At 43.0% G+C, this 27,162-nt stretch overlaps 1 protein-coding gene across 2 annotated transcripts in view; it reads right to left on the bottom strand.

Annotated features, from left to right (window-relative positions):
- The window catches only part of LOC116979760 (glypican-5-like), a 463,239-nt gene extending 436,437 nt beyond the window's left edge, over positions 1-26,802 (bottom strand). The window contains exon 1 of one of the 2 annotated variants that reach the window (XM_033031524.1): positions 26,280-26,802. In XM_033031524.1, coding sequence (XP_032887415.1) covers positions 26,280-26,436 — 157 coding nt within the window. In that variant the 5' untranslated portion in view covers positions 26,437-26,802. The remainder of the gene's footprint in view (positions 1-26,279) is intronic. The other variant, XM_033031523.1, reaches the window with a different exon arrangement.
- Positions 26,803-27,162: the final 360 nt, after the last annotated feature.

Genomic DNA, 27,162 nt, shown 5'->3' with positions numbered 1-27,162 from the left:
CGTCCTAGCTTCCAGATGAGTGGTTGAGTTGATGGGAATGTGGGAAGATGTAAAAAAAACATGGATTAATGTACATGGGTGGTGATGAAACGGGTAGGATGCAGTGGGCCAAAGAGCCAATTTCCATGCTGAATGTCTTCATAAAAGTTGTACAAGAGACGGTTGTACAAAATGTTGGTGAGGCTGCACTTAGAGTTTTGTGTTCAGGTTTGGTCACCCTGTTATAGGAAGGAGGGTATTAAACTGGGAAAAAACTGCAGAAAAGATTTATGAGGCTGTTGCTAGGACTCATTGAGCTGAGTTATAGGGAATGTTGGGGAGATTGGGACTTTATTCCTTGGAGCACATAAATAAATAAATCTCTTAAATAAAAAGGGCGACACAGTGGCACAGCTGATAGAGATGCAGCCTCAAAGGGCCACAAACCCAAATTCAACCCTGACATTGGGCGCTGTGTGAGTGGAGTTCATAAGTTGAACCATGTGGGTTAACTATCGTATCATCCTACATACCAAAGCTGTGCCAATTTGTAGGTTAATTGGTGTCGGTAAATTGCCCCTAGTGTGTAGAGGGGTGGATGAGGTGGTGGAATAACCTCGAACTAGTGTGGACAGATCAATGGTCAGCAAGGAATCATTGGGCAGAAGGGCTTGTTTCCATGCTGCATTGCTAAACAATACTAGAGTGTTTAAACTAATATACAAAATCATGAGGGGCAGTCATGAGTGGCAAACCCAAACCGGGTGAATGGACCCAGATTGTTTCCTCAGTTAGGGAATCAAGGGGACTAACATAGTTGTGGCATTTCCCTCGGCTTGGATGAATTGGGCCTGTTTTTATACAGTTTGACTACATTACTTTATCTACCGCTCAATTAAGTCATACATGGTGTTTATTTTTATTTCATCTTCTTACACTAACCCTCAACCATAAATCTATCCACTCCTATCTTGAATATTTCTATTTTTAGCAGTAGAGAATCCCAAATATTTGTGAACTTGTGAGCAAAGGAGTTGCTCCTTACCTCAGTGCTAATTTGATGACATCTTCTGTGATTCTTACATGTTCTCCTATCATCTATTCTGCTGAGTCCCTACATTTAACTGGGCGGCACAATGGCGCAGGCAATAGATCTGCTGCCTTGCAGCGCCAAAGACCCCAGTTCAATCCTGACTGCAGGCGCAGACGGAGTTTGTATGTTCTCCCCGTGACCCGTGTTGGTTTTCTCTGGGATCTCCAGTTTCCTCCCACACTCAAAAGACATACAGGTTTGTAGGTCAAATAGAATGGTGTAATTGTAAATTGTCCCTAGTGTGTGTAAGAAAGTATTAGTGTGTGGGGATCGCCAGTCGGCGTGGATTAGGTGCTGAAGGGTCTGTTTCCACGCTGTTTCCATGAACTAAACTATATTATAGTTTGATTTAATTGAATTGAATACTTTATTGTCACATGTGACAAGTCACAGTGAAATTCTTTGCTTGCATACCTTGCCAAGAAATATTTCAATGTTGTTCCTAAAGGCAGGGATCTGTGTTGAACCAGCCATTGTTTTCACAAGTCTACCCACACTCTAGGATACAAGTGTGACTAGAAGCTGACAATGTCATTACACAAATTTATTCAGGATTTGCTGCTTGGTTCCTTTGTCAAAACTGGATTTAAAAGCTGTTTCTAAGTGTATTAATTGTCACTGATATCTCACAGATAAGTGATTTGATTCAACTTCTGCCAGTTTTCTTTCATCCACGTGCCTTTGGTTTTCCACAGTCCAATTAAGAGCACCCCACATTCTCCACTACTGATGGATCTACAACTATTGCCTGTAGGACATAACATGACCAATACAAACTAACTTGATGGTTCTGAAAGTTGGAGGTTGCACCATGGCTAACCTTGCAGTTTGCACAATAATAAATGGGTTTTCTGGCAACAAGGACTGCTCTTTAAAATTAATGGTGTGTATAAAGTGTAGAGACATCCAAAAAAACTAAAGTTTCTACGTTTAAATGATAGTTCAATGTTTGATAGTAGTAGGATTCATTCTATAGACCCTATAGCCCCAAAATGCCATTTGCAGAATGAAATTTTATCTAGCTGAAATGAATCAATATAAACACTTTCTATCGTCTCCCCAAGGAGTCTGCCCAACTATTCACTAAAACATTGCTTCTCAGGATTAATTTGTATTTGTTTAAACAACCTCAATACTTCCAACTAAAGTTCCAAACCATCCCTTTTGAACTGCCAGCCCACACAGTTCTAAGAACAGCACCACCACAATTCAGCTAATAGCTTTCAGTGAGGGAAGATAATCTTAAACATAATTCAGGATGTATAATAGCTGTATAGGCTGTATTGGACGGAGCCTTGAATGAGACTGGACAACTGTCACCACATTATACTGCCTATTACAACAGCCAGCAACTAGCAGAAAGAGAGATCAAAATATCCTAACGCTCTTCACATGAATGTCGTCAAACAAATTTGACAGTGTGTGTAGGAAGGAACTGCAGATGCTGGTTTAAACCGAAGATAGACACAAAATGCTGGAGTAACTCAGCGGGCCAGAGAGCATCTCTGGAGAGAAGGAATGGGTGACGTTTCGGGTCGAGACCGGTCTATCCCACTGAGTTACTCCAGCATTTTGTGTCTAAAGTTTGACAGTGAATCTCATACAAGGATGCAAAACAAAAAGCTTGACCAAAGAGGTAGTTGTAAGGATTGTTTTGGAGGACGGGCAACTGAAGAGGTTTATAAACAAGGTTCCAGGGACTCAAGGGCCTGTCCCACGAGCATGCGACTCCATGCAGCAAGCGCGACCTAACGTGGTCGCTTGAGCCGTACGGCCTCGCGGAGCCAATCTCACTTCGATCGCTGGAGCCGTATGGAGTTGTGCGGAGCTGGTCCCGACATCGCGTGGGGCTCCGAAAAACTGACCGTGTTCAAAAATTCCGCGCGCCAACGGCCTGCCGGCCCACAGCCGCCTCGACACCGTGCGCACTGCCTCGACGCCGTACGCACCGCCTCGACGGGCGTGCGCAGCGTCTCAATGCCGTACGCAGCGTCTTGACACCGTACGTCACGCGCGAACTTCCCGCGGACTTCGCTCGAACTTCACGTCACTCAATCGACCTCCGCGCGGCCCCCACTTCCAGTTTGGTCGTGCTCGCCGCATGCAGCCGCATGCTGGTGGGACCGGCCCTGTACGGGGATCACTCGACCACCGCGCGACCTCCGCTTCAGGTTTGGTCGCGCTTGCCGCATGCAGGTCGCATGCTCGTGGGACAGGCCCTTAAGGCTTTGGCAGCTGAAGATACATTTGCCAATTGTGGAGCAATGGAATTTAGGAATGCACAAAGGGATGGGGCAAATTGAATGTAAGGGGATGATAAATGAAGGTAAATTTTAAAACTGAATCTCACTATCAAAAATAATACAAATTTATGAAGGGTGGAACATGGTGAAAGCTTTCAGCAGTGCCATGCTTTGGTGGGGCAGAGTCAGGCAGCATCAAAGAGGTAGCAGTAGTCCTAGAAACATGGAATGAGGTTAGTGATGATCACATTTTGTCGTTGAGGTGTGAGCACACATTCATGTTATTCACTTTAATATATATCTGTACATTATGAATGGCTCGATTGTAATGTGTAGGAATTAACTGCAGATGCTGGTTTAAACCAAAGATAGACACAAAAAGCTGGAGTAACTCATCAGGACAGGCAGCATCTCTGGAGAGAAAAAATGGATGACATTTCGGGTCGACCCGAAACATCACCCATTCCTTCTCTCCAGAGATGCTGACTGTCTGGCTCAATTGGAATCATGTATTGTCTTTCAGCTGACTGGTTAGCACACAACAAATGTTTTTCACTGTACCTCAGTACACGTGACAATAAATAAACTAAAGTACTTTACTGGTCCAAACCTACTCCAACCCTCTTCACCTGGTGACAAACACCATTTACACCAATCGTACATAACTCCCATTTCTTAATCTACCCACAATCTCACTAATTGCCCCCAGATTCTATCATTCATCTACACACTAGGTAAAATTTACAGATGCCAATTAACCTACCAACTTGCTTGTCTTCAGGATACGAGAGAAACATAGAAACATAGAAAATAGGTGCAGGAGTAGGCCATTCGAATCTTCGAACCAGCACTGCCATTTAATGTGATCTTGGTTGATCGTCCAGAATCAGTATCCCATTCCCGCCTTTTCCCCATATACCTTGATTCCATTAGCCCTAAGAGCTAAATCTCTCTTGAAAACATCCAGTGAATTGGCCTCCCCTGCCTTCTGTGGCCGAAAATTCCACGGATTCACAACTGTCTAGGTGAAAAGGTTTTTCCTCATCTCAGTCCTGGATGGCCTACCCCTGATTCCAGACATCTGGAGCACCCAGAGGAAACTAATGCAAGAACATGCAAACGCCACACAGACAGCACTGAGGGTCAGGATTGTACCCATGGATCTGGTATCAGTTCTATTGGTTGCAATGCTGTGCAGCCCATGATCACAATGAGCCTAGCAACAAAGCTGATGCTAAGGTACAACCTGTCAATCCAGGGAGCAACATTTTATGGCACGAACATGTCATAAATGCAGATTAAATGAGGTAGAACCAGCTCCGAACCACAAGCCCAAGCACACTGCCTGGTGTGAAACAAATGCTGAGCATTAACTTATTTTACCATTGTACAAGATGTTGTTGAGGCCGCATTTGGAGTACTGTGAGTTCAGTTTTGGATACCCTGCTTTAGGAAGGATGCCATTAAACTGCACAGAGTGGAAAGAAGATTTACGAGGATGTCACGAGGACTCGAGGACCAGGGCTTTCGGGAAAGGTTTCCAGGCTAGAACTTCACTCCTTAGATCACCCCTCCGGTGATCTGAAATAGGTTTATAAAATCATGAGATGAATAGATAAGAGTAAATGCACAGTCTTTTACCCAGGGGAAACAAGTATCAGAGGACAATGTTTAAGTTGAGAGGGCAAGATTTTATAGAAGCCTATGAGGAAACTTTGTCACAGAGGGTGGTGGGTATATGGAACAAACTATCAGAGGAGGTTGTTGAGGCAGATATTATAACAACATTTAAAAGACACTTGGGCAGGTATGTGGATAGGAAAGGTTTAGAGACATACGGTATGGTCCAAATGCGGACAAATGGGACTAGCTTAGATGGGGATTCTTTATCGGCATGGGCAAGTTCGGCTGAAGAGCCTATTTCCATAATGTATGACTCACATTTATATTCTTATTTTATTTTAAACAAAAGCCTGATTGAAAATGTTTTAAAGTACAAAATGTTGTAAAATTCAATAAGAATAGTTGAAGAGGCGAATTCCTATTAACTGTTCCTATTAAATGCCAGAGAATTTTATAGACCTAATGTGCAACTGCTCAAGGTCAGGCTTCAAAAAATTAACGAGGTGTTCTAAAGGAAACTTTCTAATTCATAATTGGGACTGCCTGCTTACTGCTTATGCAGCCATATACTGTAAGTACAGGGGGTGGTGATTCAGTCCATTTTCCTCCATTTATTGAATAACTAAGACCTGAGCACTGCACAATAGTAGAGCTAGTAGAACTGCAGCCTCAGAGTTTATTCCTGTTCTCCAGTGCTCTCAGTGCAGAGTTTGCATGCTCTCCCTGACACCATGTAGGTTTACTCCAGGTGATCCAGTTTCCTGCCAGATCCCAAAGCTGTACAGATCGGTAGGTTAACGGTAGGTTAATTGGCCACTGTTAATTGTCCTAAAGGGCCTGTCTCACTTGAGTGACCTAATCCGCGAGTTTGCCCTCGACTCATACTCGCAGCATGGTCGACACGAGGTCGTAGTAGGTCTTCGTAACTCTCCTTCATGCTCGAGAGTGGTCTCCGCGTACTCGAGGCCTCAGCTAGGTCGCGGCGTTTTTATCAATATGTTAAAAAAATGCCCACGAGTAAAAAAAGGTCGCCATGGAAAAAAATCGATACTTTTTCTACTCGTAGGTTTAGTCGTAGTAGGTCGTAGTAGGTCGGCATGTTAGTCGTAGGTAGTCGAAGGTAGTCGAAGGTTGTCGTAGATAGTCTTCATCAGTCGAAGGGAGGTCGAAGGAGGTCGAAGGAGGTCGTCTTCACTCTACACTATTCGGTGTCCAATTTTCCCGTAGCTAGTCGTAGCTAGTCGTAGCTTGTCTTCTACATAGTCGAAGGAGGTCTTTAACATGTCATTTTTTCAAACTCTTCTAAACTTGCCAATTAGGTCCCCAAGTGGGACAGCCCCTTTAGTGTAAAAGAGAGTGATAAAATCTAGTTGAACTGAGGGAATGTGGAGAGAAAAGAATGTTCCAGAAGGATTAGTGCAAAAATGGTTAATGGTTGGTGCAGAATCAGTGAGCCAAAGAGCCTATATTCCATACTGTAATGTCCAGGACTCTGCGTTCACAAGGCATAAAATCGCAGTCTAAATACCCAAAAGAAGAAGGGCCTGAAGAAGGGTCTCGACCACGAAACATCACCCATTCCTTCTCTCCATAGATGCTGCCTGGCCTGCTGAGTTACTCTAGCATTTTGTGTCCATCTTTGGTTTAAACCAGCATTGCAGTTCCTTCCTACACAGCAAAAGAAGTAGTGATTTATTTGCCTGGTATAGCACTTAATCTAAAAAAAATTTAGTCTTTAAACTCCCATCAAAAGCTAAAATATAAAGAGAAAATGCTGGAAACTCAGGAGGTCAGGCAGCATCTGTGAAGAGAGAAACAGAGCCCATGATTCATATTTACCGAACAATTGAGATGAAAGATCAACAACCTGAATCATTAACTCTCCTCGCCTCCCCGTAATAGCCAAATTAACAACAGTGAACCCTTTGTGATTCCGTCAAACACAAAGTCTATTATTTTCACCCATGACATTCAAGCCTCTTGTCTGGTGTATAACAAAGCATTGCTGTCAAACGGTTCTTGCACAACACCAGTGCTGTGTCCCTTCTAATCCCAGTGCAGACTTGTTACAATCTTTTTACATTCTAAGCTACATAATTATGAATATTTACATGTAATTACAGCAAGTGCAAAATAGTGTAGATACAAGGAAATGCAAATGCTGATTTTAATTAAAGAGACAAAGCGCTGGAATAACTCAGAGGGTCAAGCAGCATCTCTGGATACAGTAAGGTTTCTTAATGTTTAGTTTAGAGGTACAGTGCGGAAACAGGCCCTTCGGCCCACCGAGTCTGCACCAACCAGCGACCCCCGCACATTAACACTATCCTACACACACCAAGGACAATTTTATACTTATACCAAGCCGATTTGGAATGTGGGAGTAACCCGAAGATCTCGGAGAAAACCCACGCGGTTACGGCGAGAGCGTACAAACCCCGAACAGACAGCACCCATGGTCATGATCAAACCCGGGTCTCTGGTGCCGCAAGCGCTGTAAGGCAGCAACTCCACCGTTGTGACACCGTGCCACACAATGGTTGGGATACTCTGTCCGAAGACGTGGCTTGACCCTATCCATGTTCTCCATAGATACTGCGTGGCCCATTGAGTTACTCCAGCCCTATGCCTTTGAGTGCAAAATAATTGTTGTTTCAAGACATGGAAAAAGAGAGCTTCCCAGGGTGGAGATACCCTAAAGCTCTTTAGAGATGAGTATGTAAATTGTGTAGTTGCTTTTATAATGTGGGGAATGCAGAAAGATATAACCTCCAATATTGTCCTACAAACTAAACCTTTTTTGGCTGGCATGCCACAAATAAACAACCTGCTTTCTTTCCAAATGACAAGGGTCTCAATATAACATCTGGCATGATGACCTACTAAGTTCATCTTAGAGATGCAGCATTGTTACAGACCCTTCAGCCCATCAAATCTATGACAGCCATCAATCACCCATTCACACAAATTCTATGTTATCCCACTTTCACAACTACTCCCTATATACTAGAGGCGATTTACTGCAGCCAATTAACCTACAAAACTGTACATCTTTGGAATGTAGGAGAAAGTGTAGACTCTGCACAGAAAGCACCAGGATTGAACCCGGGTCTCTGGCGCTGAGGCAGCAACTCTAATTTCTGGTGCAGCCCTTCAGGGTATTAGATTCATACAGTCATACAGAACAGAAGCAGGCTCTTCGGCCCGCCGAGTACATGCTGACCATTGACTTTACCCCCATTTTATTCTCATGCTCACCAACTTCCACACCCGTCTCCAACATCGCACCACTCACCTACGCACATGGGGCAATTGACAAGGGCTAATTTATCTACCAAGCTGCCATGTTTTGAGACATGGGAGGAAACCAGATGCTGTTTAGTTTCATTTAGTTTGGTTTAGTTTAGTTTAGAGATACAGCGCACAAACAGGCCCTTTGGCCCACCGAGTCCATGCCAAACAGCAATCCCCGCACCCTAACACCATTGTACACACACTAGGGATGATTTACAATATTACCGAAGCCAATTAACTTACAAACCTGTATGTCTTTGGAGTGTGGAAGGAAACTGGAGCACCTGGAGAAAACCCATGCAGGTCACGGGGAGAACGTACAAACTCTATATAGTTCCATTCTGGTAATCAGAATTTTGCTGTACTGCGGTGAATGGCAATTACTTATGTAAAATAACGGAATTTACTTATGTAATGGAGTACTTGTTGGTTTTGTTATACCTCACACATGCAGTTGGGTGTGTTGGTCCTGCTTTTAATAGCTGTCCGAAAGCACCCAAAGGAAACTAATGAAGTCGCAAGGAGAATGTATAAATTCCACAAAGACAGCACCTGAGGTCAGGATTGAACCAGGGTCTCTGGCATTGTGAGGCAGCAGCTCTACTGGCTGTGCCACTGCGTGCTGCTCAAGTACCTGAACACATTTACTACCAACAGATGTGAGAGTACTGGCATTGAATCAGAGTTGGCACAGAATGGCATCTGTAATAGGATAGAGGGACTTTGGGTTCCTTTTGGAACATGGAACGTTGTAGTATAAGAACAGTCTCTTCAGCCCACTATGTTTGTGCTGAACATGATGTCACGTTAGGTTAATCTCTTCTGCCTGCATGTGATTCATATCTTCCATTTCCTACATATATATGTGCCGGTCCAAAAGTCTCTCAAGTGCTACTATTGTACCTGTTTCCACCACCACCCCTGGCAATGTGTCCCAGGCACCCACCACTGTGAGAACGCTTGCCCCACATATCTCCTTTAACTTTCCCGTTGACCTTAAAGCTATGCCCTCCAGTGTAAGAATAGAATGAAGAAGTGGTGACAGCCATAATGAAAGTTCAAGACGAAAATCAGGGCAAAATTCTCATCATATTGACAGCTATTAGATCTGACTGACAGATCTGACTGCATGTGTAAGGAATAACAAAACCACAAGTACTCCATTACTTCACATAAGTAAACCCACTGGTTGCCAATTTCCGCAGTACAGCAAAATTGTGAAAAGCAGCATCTGATTGTTTGGACATCCTGATGCTCTGGCCCCTAGCTCTCTCGTCAGTTTGGACTGCAAGCCTGAGTGCAAGCAGAGCTGGGTCTAGACAGTGCACTGACTGTGTGACCAGGGTCAGAGTCTGGAACACCAGGGATCAGGAGGTTGGGTGGATATGCAGCCTGAGCCAAGGTCTCACCAACTGCATGACAGACAACAATATTATTTAGGGATATTGGTAGATAGGAAATATTGACCAATACTTTCTTTCTACACAAAGGGCGGTAGGTGTTGAGAACGAACTGCTGGAAGAGAACACCACATTTAAGAAATATTTGGACAGGTACATGGATTGGATAGGTTTAGAGGGAAATGGGCCAAACGCAGACAGGTGGAACTAGTGGAGCATGTTGGACAGTATGAGCTAGTTGGGCTGAAGGTTCTGTTTTCATGCTATCTGACTCTATGATACCATGGAAATGCTCTTAAGACAAGAAAGTATGAGTAGCAGTAAGCCAATTGGCCCCTCAGCCTGCCCTGTGATTCAATATAATCATGGCCGATCAGTTTTTATGTCCTCTTCTGTGCCAGTTTCATATAACCCTCAATCCCCTGATCTTTCAAAAAACATCTACCTCCTCTGTAAATACCTCCAGATAAATAAAAGTGTGCCATGTGTCACAATACTCCGGGATAGTGAATTCCAGAGATTCATCACCTTCTGCAAGAAGTTCCTATGCTAAGGATATTGCAAGTGAGATCAGCTTTATGTTGACAAGTTTGGAAATTGGTTTCCACTGGCCCACCGCTGTGGCATGGGGTGTTCTCTCAGTTCTGTATCACCTTGGATTTAGACTTTAGATATACAGTGTGGAAATAGGCCCTTCGGTCCACTCTGTCCGTGCTAACCTGCAATCACCTCGTACACTAACCTACACACAGTAGGGACAATTTTACAACTTTCTGAGGCCAATTGACCTACAAACTTGTACATTTTTGAAGTGTGGGAGGAAACCGGAGCACCTGGAGAAAACCCACATGGTCACAGGGAGAAGGTACAAAACGGTGTACTGACTACACCCATAGTCAGGGTAACGAACCTGAGTCTCTGACATTGCAAGGCAACATCTCTACCGTTGTGCTACTGTGCCGCCCGAAAGAGGGCACCGGAGGTCAAGTTTGAACCTGGCTTCACTAGCATTGTGAGGCTGCTGCTCTATCTGCTGTGCTTCTGTGCGCTGCTCGAGCTGGCTTTGGGGATTCTATACTCAAAACCCTGGGGTGGGATTTGAAACCAGAACATAATGAATGAAATGCAAGTACACTACAGATGCAATATAATATAGGGGATTAAACAAGAAACAAAGACATGATGAAAGGCAAAACACAAGTTGGTAATGGGCAAACATATCTTATTACACTGTCTGAGATCCAACTAGATTGGAAATAAGTTAGTGAATCTTTATTCTTCATGCTGGCATTGTCTAAATCATCCTTTATGCAGATGGTGACTATCCAATTGCAGGAAAGGATGGAGGTAGGAAACCATCAGAGATGGCATTTGTCCATCATTGCCTCTCGTTAATATATAGTTCTTCCCAAGAAACTGATTATCTTCCCACTACTCTGCACCTGGCCCATTACAGAATTTCAATCAATTGGCAAACAATTACATCTGGAGATGGGTAAATAAAAATGCTGGAGAAACTCAGCGGGTGAGGCAGCATCTATGGAGCGAAGGAAATAGGCAATGTTTCGGGTCGAGACCCTTCTCCAGTCTGAAGGGTCTCGACCCAAAACATTGCCTATTTCCTTCGCTCTATAGATGCTGCCTCGCCCGCTGAGTTTCTCCAGAATTTTTATCTACCTTCGATTATCCAGCATCTGCAGTTCCCTATTAAACACATCTGGAGATGTGTTCCCTCTATTATTATTTTTCTGAAATGTATTAAGCTATCAGAGGAGTCCCAGCAACAGGTCACATTCAAAATGATGGGGGGGTTATCCACTTACTGCTTAGCGGAAGAGACTTTAACGAGGGGACATAGTTTCAAACCAAGGGGCCAGTCATTCAAAATATAAATACGTAGAAACTCCTCACAGAGAGTGATGAATGTGTGGAATTCCCCACACCAGAGAGTGTGGAAGATTATTCATTAGAAGTATTTAAGGTAGAGGTGGATAATTTTTGAAAGATCAGAGGATTAAGGGTTATGGGGATCTGCCATGGAGGAGGAGTTGAGGCTTGGGGCAGATCAGCCATGATCATATTGATTGCTAGAGCAGGCTTGAGAGCCCAGGAGATCTACCCCCGCTCCTATTTTCTTGTGTAACCCTCATCATGACTTCAGTGTTTGACATGGCATAGTGAGGCATAGCAATGTGGGTCGCTTTTCACCAAATTACAAATGTATTGCAACTTAGTAGACACCTTTAGCCTGCAATAAAGCTTATCTGTCTAGCTCAGTTTAACAAATCTATACTGCTGCAATGTCACCTTACAAGCATTCATGTTCTTCTGTAAACAGGCTCACTTTCTATACCGAGTTGGAAAGGATGTCAATTCCTATTCATTGATGAGCTGTTTAACTGTAAGATTGAACACAAACATTTCAGAAATACGGCATTGCACATGTATCTCAGTATTGATGAACAGATCTACAATCTGTTACTGTCAATGCATTTAATACTAATCTTAACAATACCACAGTTATAATGAACAATTATCTCTCTCCACATATGGATAAATATTTTAGTTGATTAGAGCAGTGTGTGAAAAATTTGCTATTAGTTGCTTTTCATGTTATTTCAATCCTCATCTTAAATGCCTTACAACAAAAATGTTATCGAAAATCTTTGTTACCTTTGTCGTCATGCATCAATACCAGCCACTGGCAGATAGATGTAAGATTAGCTGACAGGAAGTATCTAACTCCGATGCAGATTTGCAGAAAGGGAATTAAAATGGGGAGTGCTGATTAACCTCGCCCTAAGAATGGGCCAAGATCAGCACTGATGCAGCGGTACAAGGAAGCAAGCAGCACCTTTTGCAAGACAGCGAAGGATGGGCAATTAAATGCTGGCTCACCATATATCCCTTCAACGCATATCAAACTATTTACAAGCCAAAGGCTGCCTTTGCAAGATAACTGCAAGGGGAAAAAAATAGAGCAGTCCGCCAGAGCTTGCTGGTTAATCTCAGTATAGTTAAGGATGGCCGTGTTCTTCTGATTTGACCCAGTCTCCCATGTTTAAAATAGACTGACTTTTGAATCCAAGTCTTGATATAGTTGATAAAAGAAAACTACTGGGCTTCTATGGCCAAACATGGTCAATGGACAAAATGTTCTGCAAATTGCATGGTGCAGCTCAGTGTGATGTCCCATCTCTTACACAAAGTCACTCAGACCAGAACAGTGGGTAGGAAACCCGACTTTAAATTAACCATGGGAGCTCGGGAAAATGGACAGCACAGTGGTGCAATGGTAATGCCCCCTGCCTCAGAGCACCAGTGATCCGAGTTCAATCCTGACCTCAGGTGCTGTCTGCGTGGAGTTTCCATGTTCTCTTTTAACCACATGTGTTACCTTGGTTTCGTCCCATATCTGGGCTGATAGGTTAATTGGCCACTCTAAATTGTTCCTTGTGAGTGGTATAATCTGGGGGAAAATTGATGAGAATGTGGGGAGAATAATTAAAATGGGATTGACATGCAATCTGTTGTAAATGCGTGGTTGAGGGTCAACAGAGATTGATGCGCTGAAGCCCTGGCTTGTTTCTGTGCTACATTTATCAATGACTCTAAAATAATTGGCCAAATTAACAAACAACCTGAATGAAAGAGCTGCAATAAATCAGAATACAAAGTTAATCTGTGTATTACCTTTGCAAAGCTCTTTAATTTAACAAGACATATCATGGTGCTACTTTTGTCCAAAGACCATAGAGTGGAGCAAGATGGTCCATTCCTGCAAAATCCAATGGACTACCATGTAGTACGGAACGGGGCGGGACGTCCGCCATTTTAGCAAACCCGACCCGACTTCCATGGAATGTGTAATCAGCAAAGATCATAAAGCGGAGTCGGGTCGGGTTGGTTTCTTTATTTGAAAATAGAAATGAAGAAAACTATAAAGGGACTGATTTGGTATGGTAATTGAAAAGTTTCTGAAATACTAACTTGGAATGGAATAAGAGAATGCAACCATTGTCTTTTTTGAGGGGTACGGATGAGAGCTTTGGCTTACAGCTCAGGATGGAATTAATTTTAGCAAATGTTTGCTTGCTGTCAGAGCAATATTTCGATGGCCTGCATTATCTGCAATTCAAACATTAAAAATGGCATGAAGGAGAGGGCAATGCTTAGGAAGGAACTGCAGATGCTGGTTTAAACTGAAGATACACACAGAATGCTGGAGTAACTCAGCGGGACAGGCGACATCTCGGGAGAGAAGGAATGGGTGATGTTTCGGGTCGAAACCCTTCTTCAGATTGAAAGTCCCTTTCCCGTGACTTTCAGTCTGAAGAAGGGTCTCGACCCGAAACGTCACCCAATCCTTCTCGCCAAAGATCCTGCCTGTCCCGTTGAGTTACTCCAGCATTTTGTGTCTATCTTCGGTTTAAACCAGCATCTGCAGTTCCATCCTATACACACATCAGTCTGTCCAGTCGAGGGTACAATTGGCGATCGAAATACAACAGCGAGTGTTCAAGCAAAGATCATAGAGCGGAGCTGATATTTGTGTTCAAGGATGATTAATGCACCTGGCTCCAGTTTATGTACTTCATTCCGCATTGAAACCGATCCCGGAGCGTATTAATCACCAGTAAATACACGCTTCATTCCCCTCTTTTCATTACTTGTATGACAGTTTCTAAAATCGGTGCACACAATGCTTTGGGGAGCGTTTGAATGGGTGAAAAATACAGTGATTCCGAATCTCGCTGCACTTAGCCCAGTAGAGTTATTTTCTTGTTCAAAAGGGAACTGCAGATGCTGGAATATCGAAGGTACACAAAATTGCTGGGGAAACTCAGCGGGTGCAGTCTGAAGAAGGGTTTCGGCCCGAAACGTCGCCTATTTCCTTCGCTCCATAGATGCTGCTGCACCCGCTGAGTTTCCCCAGCAATTTTGTGTACCTTAGAGTTATTTTCTTTACTCGTTTCAATGCGCGTAAAAGCAAATGACAATACAACATGAAGATTCTTGCCACAAACAACCAAAAAAGCTTGTAATGATTAGCATTTTATTAACATTTCGCAATTTCATTTTGGATCGAATAAATAAAAGTGATAGACATTTACACGGAATTCGAAATATTTTTTTTATTATGGGTAACATTTTGGAGTTACATTGGAGATTTGTAGAGAAATGGAACACGTAATGTTGAGGCACCGTTACTGTACTCCGACGCTTAAAATGCCTGCATTTTAATATCTAAATATTTCTTTGCTGTAAAATAAATAGTTACACATGGTCATAGCTGGGACCCTATATTCTGCTAATTGGTATTCATATCTATTTTATAAAAAACGCGTAAATGATAAATTGCAGGAACAACGTGTTTTAAAAAAAGTTTACTTCAGTTGTGATTAGTTAACGATGTAAACCATTTGAAATAGAAACCAATTATATTTTCCCAAAACAAAAATCGAGGAAAAATGTCCTGAGTGCATAAATTCCTAATTCACAATCGAGAAACTGCATCAAGAAACATCGGATTATAATTTGATTTTAGACTCCCAATATGATCCATTAGGAACCGCGACAGTTCTGCGTGCGGCACGCACTTGGGCAAATTAAATGCATCTGTCTTAAGCGATTCAGAACTATGTTCTGCATTGCAACAATTTCATACATATTGAGCTAGAAGCTGAAGCTAGCGTCTGCAGTTTTAGAGCACGGCACAATTGTAGGTAATCAAAAGAAAAATCATTAACTTTATCTAACACCTGGGTGAGAAGGGTCTCGACCCGAAACGTCACCCATTCTTCTCTCCAGAGATGCAGCCTGGCCCGAACTGCTGAGTTACTCCAGCTTTTTGTGTCTATCTTCGGTATAAACCAAAGATCATACAGCGGAGCAAGATAGTCCACTCCAAAGATCATAGATTGGAGCGGAGACGGAAGTCAGTTACGGAAATGGCGCTGAGGATTACCCATGACCTACTACGGCTTTTTCGACGAGTGGACTATCTTGCTCCGCTCTCTGATCTTTGCTTTTGGCGTCATGAACACCATCAAACAAAAGGTGGCATTGAGCCTGAAGGGACATTAGAACAGGTGACCAAAACTGTTGTCAAGGAAGTCCGTTCTAAGGTTAAACCAAAAGAGAGGCTGTGGTGCAGAAAAAACTGCAGAACATGGGCACTAAAGGTGGGCCAAGGGAACTAGGAATCTGCATGACTGGACAGGAACATTCAGAGGATTATAGGGTGGAGCAGATAGCATAGGAGAGGGATAAGGCTTAGTGAGCATCTCAATGGCAATGAGCAAATGACCTCTTAAATAGCCTCTTAAAAAGCAGTAAAAGCTGAAAGCATGGGCTGAAAGCACAAGAAGCCAAAGTACCACTGTGCTAAGTTGCTGATTCAGTCTTAAGACCCCATTTATCTTATTCCTGTTAGCAGCAGGAATTCCTATTACTTGTAAAGGGGGTGTTTGGCAGTCAAACAATTTTGATTCATTTGTGGCAGACTGCCATGGTTTTTCCTGACATGAAGACCAGTAGCTCATAAGGCAAATAAGCAGGTTGTACAATAAAACTTCTCTCTTCCAAACAGAGAGGCTCCAGCACTAAGCTTTTACCCAAACTCCCAGTACCATCAAACCTCATAATCCCTATTATTTGTGGATGCTGGATACAAACCAGCAGAAATGTTTTATTATAAAAATTGGAAGATTAAAAGAATCCAAAAGCCATAGTTTACTCATGGGTGTGGTACATCATTTTTCAACAGCTGATAAGGCACCCAGTGTTGGTGCCAGTCTAGACATTGACATTCTACAACATTTTTTATCATTAAATGACCTGCTGGAGGGTATACTAGAAGCATTTCCATTGATTCTAATTTAGTTTTGGGGACACTGCGAGTTCAGATCACTCCTGGAGTAACAGGGTCCATCGAACAAAGCGATGGCCAGTTTAGAATGGGTGGGTTGGCAACTCACACTATGAAAGAGTACATTTGCATCGCTTTACTGCAATCACAGGTTGGTTCAATGAATGTGGTGCCCATTCGAAAAACTGGCCTTTCATTCTGAAGCTGGCATGTAGCCACCATTACTTTCTTGCCAACCTCTCACTCAGGAGTACAACTGCTGAATTGTCTTAGTGTGTATCTTTATACTCCAATCTCAACCCTTGTCAATTCAGCTCAATTTAGAGGGAACCGAGGGTTGCTGAGACATCAACAAAACGTTGAACGTCCTTTGTCTCAAAGTCTGTTCCCAACATTCACCACTTTCTACTAGGAAGGGAAATTGAAACATAAGGCTTTGAGGCAACTGAGCATTCAATCCACATTACTGTTGCCAATCACAGCAAACCAAAATCAATCTCAGTGCCAGACACCATCACCCTGTATTTATTTCAAATATATTTCTAAAGTAGGTAGGAAATAGGTTGTGATGAGGAAATATAGAAGTTCATTGAGCGGGCACTAATCTGGCAGATGCAGTTAATGAGACGGAAGCTGTTCAGAGAACATTTACTGACTGATACCTTGGCTGGACAGGTTTTGTGAGAAAAGGTTGTTCAGGCTGGGCTTGTATTCACTGGAGTTTATAAGAATGCAAAGAAATATGACTGAAATATGTAAGATCAAGGGAAGTTTGACAGAATAGATATGGAAAGGACATTTCATGGGAGAATCCAGAACAATTAAAAGATGGACAGTGGAAGTAGAGTGTTGCACATTATTAAGGCAGAAGTGGATAAGCATGGCAGTGGAATGTTGCATGGGGTGGGCAGAAATGCAGAACGTAAGTTGCTATCAGATCTGCTTAGTTTTAGTGATGTAGCATGGAAACAGGCCCTTTGGCCCACTGAGTCCACGCCAACCAACAATCACCTGGTACACTAATTCTATCCCACACTCCAGGGACAACTTACAGAAGTCAATTCATCTACAAACCCACACGTGTTTGGAATGTGGGAGGAAACGGGAGAGCAAGGGGAAAAGTCACGCGTCACAGGGAGAAACTGCTAACTTTATACAGACAACACCCATAGTCAGGATCAAATCCGGGTCTCTGGAGCTGTAAGGCAACAGCTCCACAGCTGTGCCACTGTGCCTCTCTAGAGCCATTAGTGATTAACTGAAGGAGCAGGATCAAGGAGCCAAATGGCCAACTCCTGTTCATACTCCATACATAAATGTATATGTCCATGCTCTAATAACAATCAAAGTAAGGAAATGTGACCTAACCCCACTCCTTACTGAGTTCCACATTTAAAAATCAATAAATAACTTTATTGCTAACCTCATACCGAGGACATATAGTTTTTACCCATTCATTCTGAAAATCCCTTCATAATCTTTAAAAGGTTAATTAAACTCAGCATTCAACATTTTAAATCCCTACTCAGCATTGTAATTAATTAAGTGTGAAATCGTTATTTTTAGTTTGTGTGGTACTCTCTGATTTTAACCACTATTTTTACAAAGAGAGGTTTCAAGGCACTGGGGTGTTCTGTGGCACAAGCTACATTGTGCACAAATGCATAATTTTAACTTTATTCCATCATCTTAAACATCTAAATGCTGAAATGTACATATATTCTTGGATTTCGAATGCAAAAATCGAAACCAGAATTCAGGTGCTCACCACAGCTGTTGAGAAATTTAATTTTTTGTTGATCAGGTAAATCTGGACTGAAAAGCTGGCATCAGTCATGGCGAGTTAAGTAATAAAATAGACAATAGACAATAGGTGCAGGAGTAGGCCATTCGGCCCTTCAAGCTAGCACCGCCATTCAATGTGATCATGACTGATCATCCCCAATCAGTACCCTGTTCCTGCCTTCTCCCCATATACCCTGACTCCGCTATTTTTAAGAGCCCTATCTAGCTCTCTATTGAAAGTATCCAGAGAACCGGCCTCCATCGCTCTCCGAGGCAGAGAATTCCACAGACTCACAACTCTCTGCGTGAAAAAGTGTTTCCTTGTCTCCGTTCTAAATGGCTTACCCCTTATTCTTAAACTGTGGCCCCTGGTTCTGGACCCCCCCCCCCAACATTGGGAACATGTTTCCTGCCTCTAGCATGTCCAAACCCTTAATAATCTTATATTTCAATAAGATCTCCTCTCATCCTTCTAAACTCCAGAGTATACAAGCCCAGCCGCTCCATTCTCTCAGCATATGACAGTCCCGCCATCCCGGGAATTAACCTTGTAAACCTACGCTGCACTCCCTCAATAGCAAGAATGTCCTTCCTCAAATTAGGAGACCAAAACTGCACACAATACTCCAGGTGTGGTCTCACTAGGGCCCTGTACAAGTGCAGGAGGACCTCTTTGATCCTATCCTCAACTCCTCTTGTTATGAAGGCCAACATGCCATTCGCTTTCTTCACTGCCTGCTGTACCTTAAAGTTAAACACATATATCATTGAGGGAACAAAATCTGTCAGCCTTATTCAGTCCGGCCTCAAAGTGACACTGCATCCACAGTTATGTGTTTGATTGCTGAAGCTCCTCTGAAATTACCTAATCAGTCAATTCAAGGGCAATTAGGGGTGGGTGATAAATGCTGGTCTTTCTGGTGAAGCAGACATCTCGAAAATAAATTAGGGAGAAGGTCTGCAGTTTTATCTCGCCTGTTCAGAGAGTTTTGTATTCGTACATTTTGATATCTCATTTTTTTTTAATGAAGGTAGCTTCGGTGCCTTTGCTCTGTCAGGTTATTTCTATGCCATTAATACACACTTCGCCAAACTAAGATGCACGAGCCTCATGTCTACTTATTCTCCTTTCTGGTTTTCATCCTCCCGAAGATCTTCATGCAGCTTCTTCTTTTTTTACTCAACTAAACCTGGCCCCGACATTCTCCTGTATTTGTTTCTTGTCCATGCTGTTACATTGATTTCAAGTTCAAGTGTGTTTATTGTCATGTGTCCCTGTATAGGACATTGAAATTCTTGCTTTGCTTCAGCACACAGAACATAGTAGGCATTTACTACAAAACAGATAAGTGTGTCCATATACCATAATATAAATATATACATATATTTACATATATACATGTGAACTTCCTGAACAGTCAGGGGTGGCATGGTGGCGCAGCATTAGAGTTGCTGCCTATTACAGCGCCAGAGACCCAGGTTCAATCCCGACTACGCGTGCTGTCTGAACAGATTTTATACGTTCTCACCGTTACCTGTGTGGGTGCATCTTTGTTCTCGGCAACCACTCCATGCCAGGTCCCTCATTGTTCTCTTGGCCCAACCTCCTCCCACCCACACCGCTGGGTCCTCTTTTGGATGGCTCCATGGCGCTCACCAGGAGTTTCTGATGGCCCTCCTTGCTCTGCGACTGCCCACCTCACTCCTTGAGGTAGATAAGGTGGTGAAGAATGCTTTTCAATGTGTGACCTGTCGAAACGTCTGAAGCATCTGCACATAATAGTTTATGGTGACTGGTTCACCAGGACACCTTATACTACCTTCTCATGGAATGAACTATCGATGCTCGTCTTGATGGTGACTTCCACAAATTCCACACAAACTGAGAAAGTCACAGAAATATTCTGTTGCAGAAGATTCATTTTCTTGCTGTGAACCTTCTGCCTGAAGCCATGATGCCAGCAAATTGAACTACACACAAAGAGTTCTCTACACCTCCAGCCTGCCGTGTCTAACCTTCGAGATCTACAATATTGGCCTGCAGTCCCACTGACAGCTCACACTACAATGAATCCAACTCAATAGGAATAAACATTAATTATAATTTTAAAAAGCCACTTGCAGGTAAATGTGCCTTCTTCAGATTCCTCTGGTCCCTGGTTAAACGCATGTCAACAAGCACTACCTGAATGTATCTTGCCATGACATTTCTCATTGTGTATTTCTATATATTCATACTTGTCTATAGCAAAAGGTGGATGGATTCACAAGCATATTCATAGTCTAATGAATACTCCAACAACAGCCATTGTTTCATCAATATCACGAGTCAGATGTGTTTATTGGTGTTATGTACTGAAACAGAACAATGAAATCCTTACTTGCAGCAGCACAATAGGTATGTGAACACGGTATACCCAATGGATAACATAAGTGCAATAATTTTTTTTTAAACACAATATAATGCAAAACAAAACAAAACCCAAAGTGCCAAGTACAATCAAGACAGACAGTTAGTGGTTTAGGTGGAGTTCGTAATGTTCAATAGCCTGATGGTTGTTGGGAAGATGCTATTCCTGAGCCTGGATGTCACAGTTTTCCGACTGCTTCCCGTGTGGGTCCTTTATGATGCTGGCTGCCTTTTTGAGGCAACCTCAATAGGAAGTTCCAAAAGTTATTTGGTAGCAATGGATGTCATTTCCACCCATCCTAATTCAGTGAACAGAAACAAAATAAATAATATTTCAACTCCAAATTCTGAAGTCAGAATACTGATGCTTATAATATTTTATGGAAAAAGTGTTCTGTAGCAGAAAGGATCAAAGTTGAAAGATTGTGAATTTGAAGAGCAGAGCACAAAATGGAACAGCATAAAACAAAAATGCACATTTATTTGAAATAATTTTAACAGTTCGGAGCTTAAACAGCAATTCCAAGCATCAAGGATGCGATTTCACTGGAGTGAGTGCAGAGGAGATTCACTGGGACGTTGGCTGGCATGAAGGACTTCAATTATGGGGAGAGATTTGATAGGTTGGGTTTGCTTTCTCTGGTGCAAAAGAGGCTAAGAGGTGATCCAATATAGATATATAAAACTAAAAGAGGCACAGATAAGTAGGTTTTCATAATATTTTTCTGATGAGGGCATAGGTTTATGAGAGGAAAGAGTTTTTAAAGGCCATCTGGCAGGAAGGCTTTTCTTTTACACGCTTGATATTTGTAACACCCAGCCAGAGAAGATGGTGCAATCAGATACAAACACCATGTTTATGAGACATTCAGATAGGCACTTGAATAGGCAAGTCATATAAAGATGTGGAGCTATTTCTGGCAGATGGGATTTATGCAGATAGGCAAAAAAATGTTGGTAGGGGTGAGGTGGCCCAAAGAGCCTGTTTCTATGCAGGACAACTATGAAGTGTTGAGAACTTTTTATTTTATCACCAGGATGGTAGCAATCTGAAACACAATTCCCCAAAAATCTATAATTGCAAGGATTGAGTAGATGCCACTTCTGCTTGGATTAAGGTGACCTCTGATTTGGATCTAGGACAGGTAAGTTAGAGTGAGGCACAAAGTGGTCAGGATCCAACAGAAGACTGGAACAGATGATGGACAGCCCATTCTTTTTCCAAGATCCTGGAGTTCATTCTTTTCTTTGAATGCCAACAGGTGTGTATAGATTTTTTCAGCATCTTAATCACAGACTCAAAAAACAAAGCAATCTTTCTGCATTATTCTTCTTAATGAAGAAGAGTCTGCGTATCCTGAGTGCTGACGAGTGATCTCTATGCAGTTTCTAAGGATGTTCAGCTACCCTTCTTCTCATCCCATATACTCTCGATTCCATCCCATCACCACCCACACTAACACATGCCATGAACCTCTTTTATTCCTAAATCACTCTCTCAGCAAACATAAAGTTCCATGGCTGGCAGCAATTTTCAATGCCTCACCTTTCGTCAGGTGGGTGATCTTAATTCATTGAACATTGCTGAGCTCTTCAGCAACCATAGGCATCACATTTCAGTCCAATTCTACATTTACAATTGTACATTAATATCCTTTTACTGAAAGGATGGAAAGATCAATGCACTTCGGTCTACCGCTGGACACCAATCACCAGGTGCAAAACATCTGGAGGAATTCAGCAGGTCATGCAGCATCTAGCCCTTCTACTCCAGTCTTGAAGAAGGGTCCTAACCTGAAATGTTGTCTGTCCACTTCCCTCCACAGATGCTGCCTGACCCACTGAGTTATTCCAGCAGTTTGATTTTGCTCAAAATTCCAACATCTGTAGTGTTTTGTGTCCCCACTGCCGGCTGAAGGCTGATGAACAAACCATAAGCATCCAAGGGAGGGGTGAATGTAATGCGGGAGGAGAAGAGTCTGTCATGGAGGGCTTCGTTCCACTTGCAGTTTGGTGAACTGAAAAGCAAGGAGGTTTTTGCTGATTGTTAATTTGGGACAATACAGGAACCAGCCTACGATTCTCGGCCAGAGGAAATATTTTACAATGTAAGTACACCTGATAAACTGGAAACTTCTCTTCACCAGTACATATTTCCCTTTGGTTAATATTACTGGATGTAAAAATACAAACATCACAAACTAAACCAAACTAATTTCTACAGATTGGGTCATAACAGAAAGGGTCTTCTCAGAATTCCTGAGGATATAAATCTTCCAGTTAACAAGCCTTCAAATACAGTCACCTAATTTATGTATGGTACCAGGTTTTAAAATGTCACATTTTTATTGATTCTATGTTCATCAGTCTGCTTGAGGGACTGGTTTTAGAAAGGATCAACACTGTTATATGTACGGCCATTAAATCAAGACTCGCTATCGTTAGGTGTTAAACTTGTCCATTTTCCTTTCGAATGTGAAAAAACACCATGGCTCGATATTTCAGGCCAGTAATTATTTCCACATCTAATGTTGGTAGAATAGATTATCTACTCTTTATTACTTTACTGTTTGTGCTATCTTGTAGTCACCAATCTGGTTGCTGGGTCTCTTTCAACAATTACTATTTTTCAGGGATTTTAAAGTGATCAGGAAGGATGCTGAAACTGTGTTTACAAAAGTTCCGGATTCAATGTAACTAAAGCTTTGTATTCTGTACACTCACAAATAGTGCAGATATAGTACACAAATAATCTTTTCTCCTCATCTGCTGAAGTCACCAAGTTCTTTCAGTTTTATAGATCCTGCACCTTTCCCCAGCACCTCTTCCTCAGGATATTAAAACATTTCTATTTGCTGATTTCTTACATTCACTCCATTATATGCTCAACAATTCCTTATGTACTTAACTAACAATCCTCAAACTAAGGACATAAAGTGCAGGAGTAACTCATTGGGTCAGGCAGCATCTTTGGAGAACGGATAGATTTTGTTTTCTGTCAGGACCCTTCTTCAAACCACAGTCCGAAGAAGGGTCCCGACCCGAAAGATCACCTATCCATGTTCTCCAGAGATGCGGCCTGTCCCAGTGACTCCAGCACTTTGGGTCCTTATTTGTGAACCAGCACAGCCACCTACAGTTCCTTGTTTCTACAAACCACCAACTAATCTGGCAATGAGACCTTGGAATGTTCCCCCTCATCGTCTACAGATGATATGCCAAAGAATGTCAAATAACAATCTTCAGAGTGAATAAGCATTAAAGAACTGTAGCAGGAACACTTCTATCTTCAGTTCCACTTCAACACTCCATAGAGCAGTGGGTGCCACAGTGGTGCAGCAGGTCGAGCCTCTGCCACAGCTCCAGTGACTCAGGTCCAGTCCTGACCTCTGGTGCTACCTGTGTGCAGTTTGCATGTTATCCCTGTAACCAAACGTGTTACCTCCGGGTACTCTAGTTTCCTCTCACATTGCAAGAATGTGTTGGTTTGGAGAAGTTAGTTTGTTACTGTAAATTGACCCTTGTGGTAGAGTCTGGGAGAACTGATGGGAATGTGGGGAGAACATAATAGGTTGGTGTGCAAATGGGTGCTTGATAGCCAGTGTGGCCACAATGGGCCAAAGGGCCTGTTGCCATGTAGTCCTGTCATGTTTCATAATAAGTCCAGGTTTATACATGCTGAAAAGCTAGGTCTGGAAAGCCAGTAGTAATAAATAGCCCTACTTTTGCTACTTTTGAACAGAATAACCCCATAATCTTCATTCAAATACAGAATTAATCTTGGATAGAGTAAATAAGGGGAGGTTGTTTCCATTGGCAGGATGATTGGTTAGCAAAGGAAACACTTACAGTAATTGTCAAAATAGCAGCAATAATTTGCATTGGCCATAAGTACGGGGTATTGTGAATATCAAGCTAATTCTCTCAAAGTACTGGTATTGGCACAGTTTTCATGTCTAGCTCTAGAAGCCATTGAAACAAACGGGGACAATATAACTCACTCTTGGTGTTTGAAAAAGGTTCATTTTAAATGGTTTGGTGAGAGAAACCTTCTTTAAAGCTTTGAGGAAAAGTCAAGCCCAGACAAGTTTCCTACTGCATGGGTCAGCTTTGTGCAGTGGGCATTATGCTGAACAAAAATGTCACCAGTTACATAATGGGCAGGATGTGAGTTTGCAGCAAGACCAGAATGAAACTTGTTTATCTCTCCACAGAGATACCAGAATGCTACAAAAATACTTGTTCAAGATTGACATCCATAAAAAACCTTGGGATTCCTGCCTAGAGTTAATGCAGTCTGAAACTATTGTGGGTGAAACTCATTCATACACAGCAGAGGGACCTCAGATTCCAGCTTCAGTCTGTGCTGGGATACCCGGTTCCAGCGACTATAATTGAAATTGCTCCCAAGGTTGGGGAAGGGAGAGCATATGGGATACAAGATAAGGGGAAGATTTAGGCAATGGGTCAATGATTTTGACTTTCACGATTGATTTTCACTGTCCCCCCTGTTGGGGCATGTGTAAACATCAATAAGTGCTGCATCCCGTTCATCCGAGAGGCACCCAGCGGCCGAATTGCGTAAAGAATAACCACATATTGGGCAAGTTGCTACAGCCACAATATCGCACCGCGTAACGGGAGGAAACAGCATGGAGAGAATCACTCTATTGCTCACATACAGCCGATTCACAGCATGCAAACGACACACGCTCTTTTTTTTAATTATTCCCTCAGTCATCAAAGTCCAAGCCTTCCCCTTTAATTCCCACACTCCCAATTATACCTGGGAGACTGGAGCAACAGCATCCACGTTTGGTCATGCAAAGTTGCACCGATAGGAAATGTAGAAAATATCCAACCATCTTAATCAATCAATACAACGATGAATTAATCGATAATACAGACAATCGTCAGGAGCATTTAAGTTGATGGCTGTAAATAAACGGATTTTGAGTGCATATAAGGAGGTATGCAGCATTGTTATACGCTGGCAACAGTCGGTGAACTTGCGACACACGCTGCATTTTACACCATTCAAAATTAAAGCATGCAGAACAATAACTGGCGATCGCAGATCATTCAATCACCTCTATCTACTTCTCTCTCCCTCCCTGAAACTTTATTCAGTCCCTTCATTACCACTCTTCCCTCCTCACCTCCTCTCCTCCGAGAGGCCACGATGCGTGGCTTACAGGGTCACTCATAAATGACATGCAGGACACCTTAGGGCAAATTGAAGTGCCGGGTCTCGCCTAGATCGTTTATTTAAGCAGCTGTGACGATTAGCACCAACCACCTGAGCGCTCGCCTGCCGGAGTCACACTTTGTCCAGTTTAACCCCAAAATGCCCCGACGGTCACACAAATCACCCCCAGAAAAAAAAAGAACAAATAAAAAACACTTCAAGATTAGCCCCAACTATAACAAATCCACAACAGCGACAGGTATAACGCTGGCATTGAAAGAAGTGCAATTGGAGATATTACAAATAGAATTTGCAAACAAACAAACAAACAAATGCAAAATGCGAGATAGGCTGCAATTGTTTTGGAGACGTTTTTTTTCTTCACAAACTGACCTCTCCCGGGGGTGTCGGGCACCAACATGAGTGGTCCTATGTGCCGGAGCTGGAATGCAGTTCGCACTTCGTGGCAACTTGGGCTCTTCAGGTGCACTCCGCTAAACCAGCCGCAGAATAGGACCAGGGGTACGGCGCACTTGAAGCTCCCTTCCATCTCGCAGGTACACCGGGAGCAACCCCCTCCCCTCGCACACCAAGCTTGCCCACTCTCGCCTCCTCTCCCAGACAGCGGCAAGCGGGCTCCGCTCCCGCCCTCCTCCCCACTCTTTGCAGAACTTTTCTGAAAGTTTAGCGCCTCATCCTTGGCAAGGGGTGGGGGGTGGGATCTCTCGGGGCTGTGTTGGCTCTTTTCCTCCAAAATCGTGCTGGTCCTCCTCGGGGGAGGGGGAGGGGGGGGAGAGGAAAGGGGACGAATCGTGCCGGCCAGTCGCGACTGGTGTTCAGATCCAGTCGGCTGTGCCGTGTCCTCGGAGTGCGGTGATCGGGACGTCTGCAGCGGTTAGCCCATTGGCCCGCTATTCTTAGTCCTGACACACTGGTGAAGCTTCCTTTAAAGCACCACAACAAACGCCCCATTGTTCAGCAGCCCTGCACTTGTCCCTTCAAACCCGCCGCCGTCCGTCCGTCCCGTCCCTCACCCTTTGATATTTCCGACAGAACTGTTTATCTTTGTTTAATGGTCTGTGCAGTGATGATGGTGAGAACGCATCGAGCTAACGGTACTGGCGAGTTATAGTGGACAAGATACCTGCATCACCACCCTGAGTCTATCCATCCGGCGTGCCACAGGGCTGTGTGCTCAGCCCTCTCCTCTACTCCCTCTTCACCCATGACTGCATCCCTAAGAATGGATCCAACGCCATCATTAAATTTGCCGACG

Source organism: Amblyraja radiata, chromosome 13 (genome assembly GCF_010909765.2).
Source record: "Amblyraja radiata isolate CabotCenter1 chromosome 13, sAmbRad1.1.pri, whole genome shotgun sequence".
Classification (NCBI taxonomy): domain Eukaryota; kingdom Metazoa; phylum Chordata; class Chondrichthyes; order Rajiformes; family Rajidae; genus Amblyraja; species Amblyraja radiata.
This window is presented reverse-complemented; position numbering and strand designations above follow the sequence as displayed.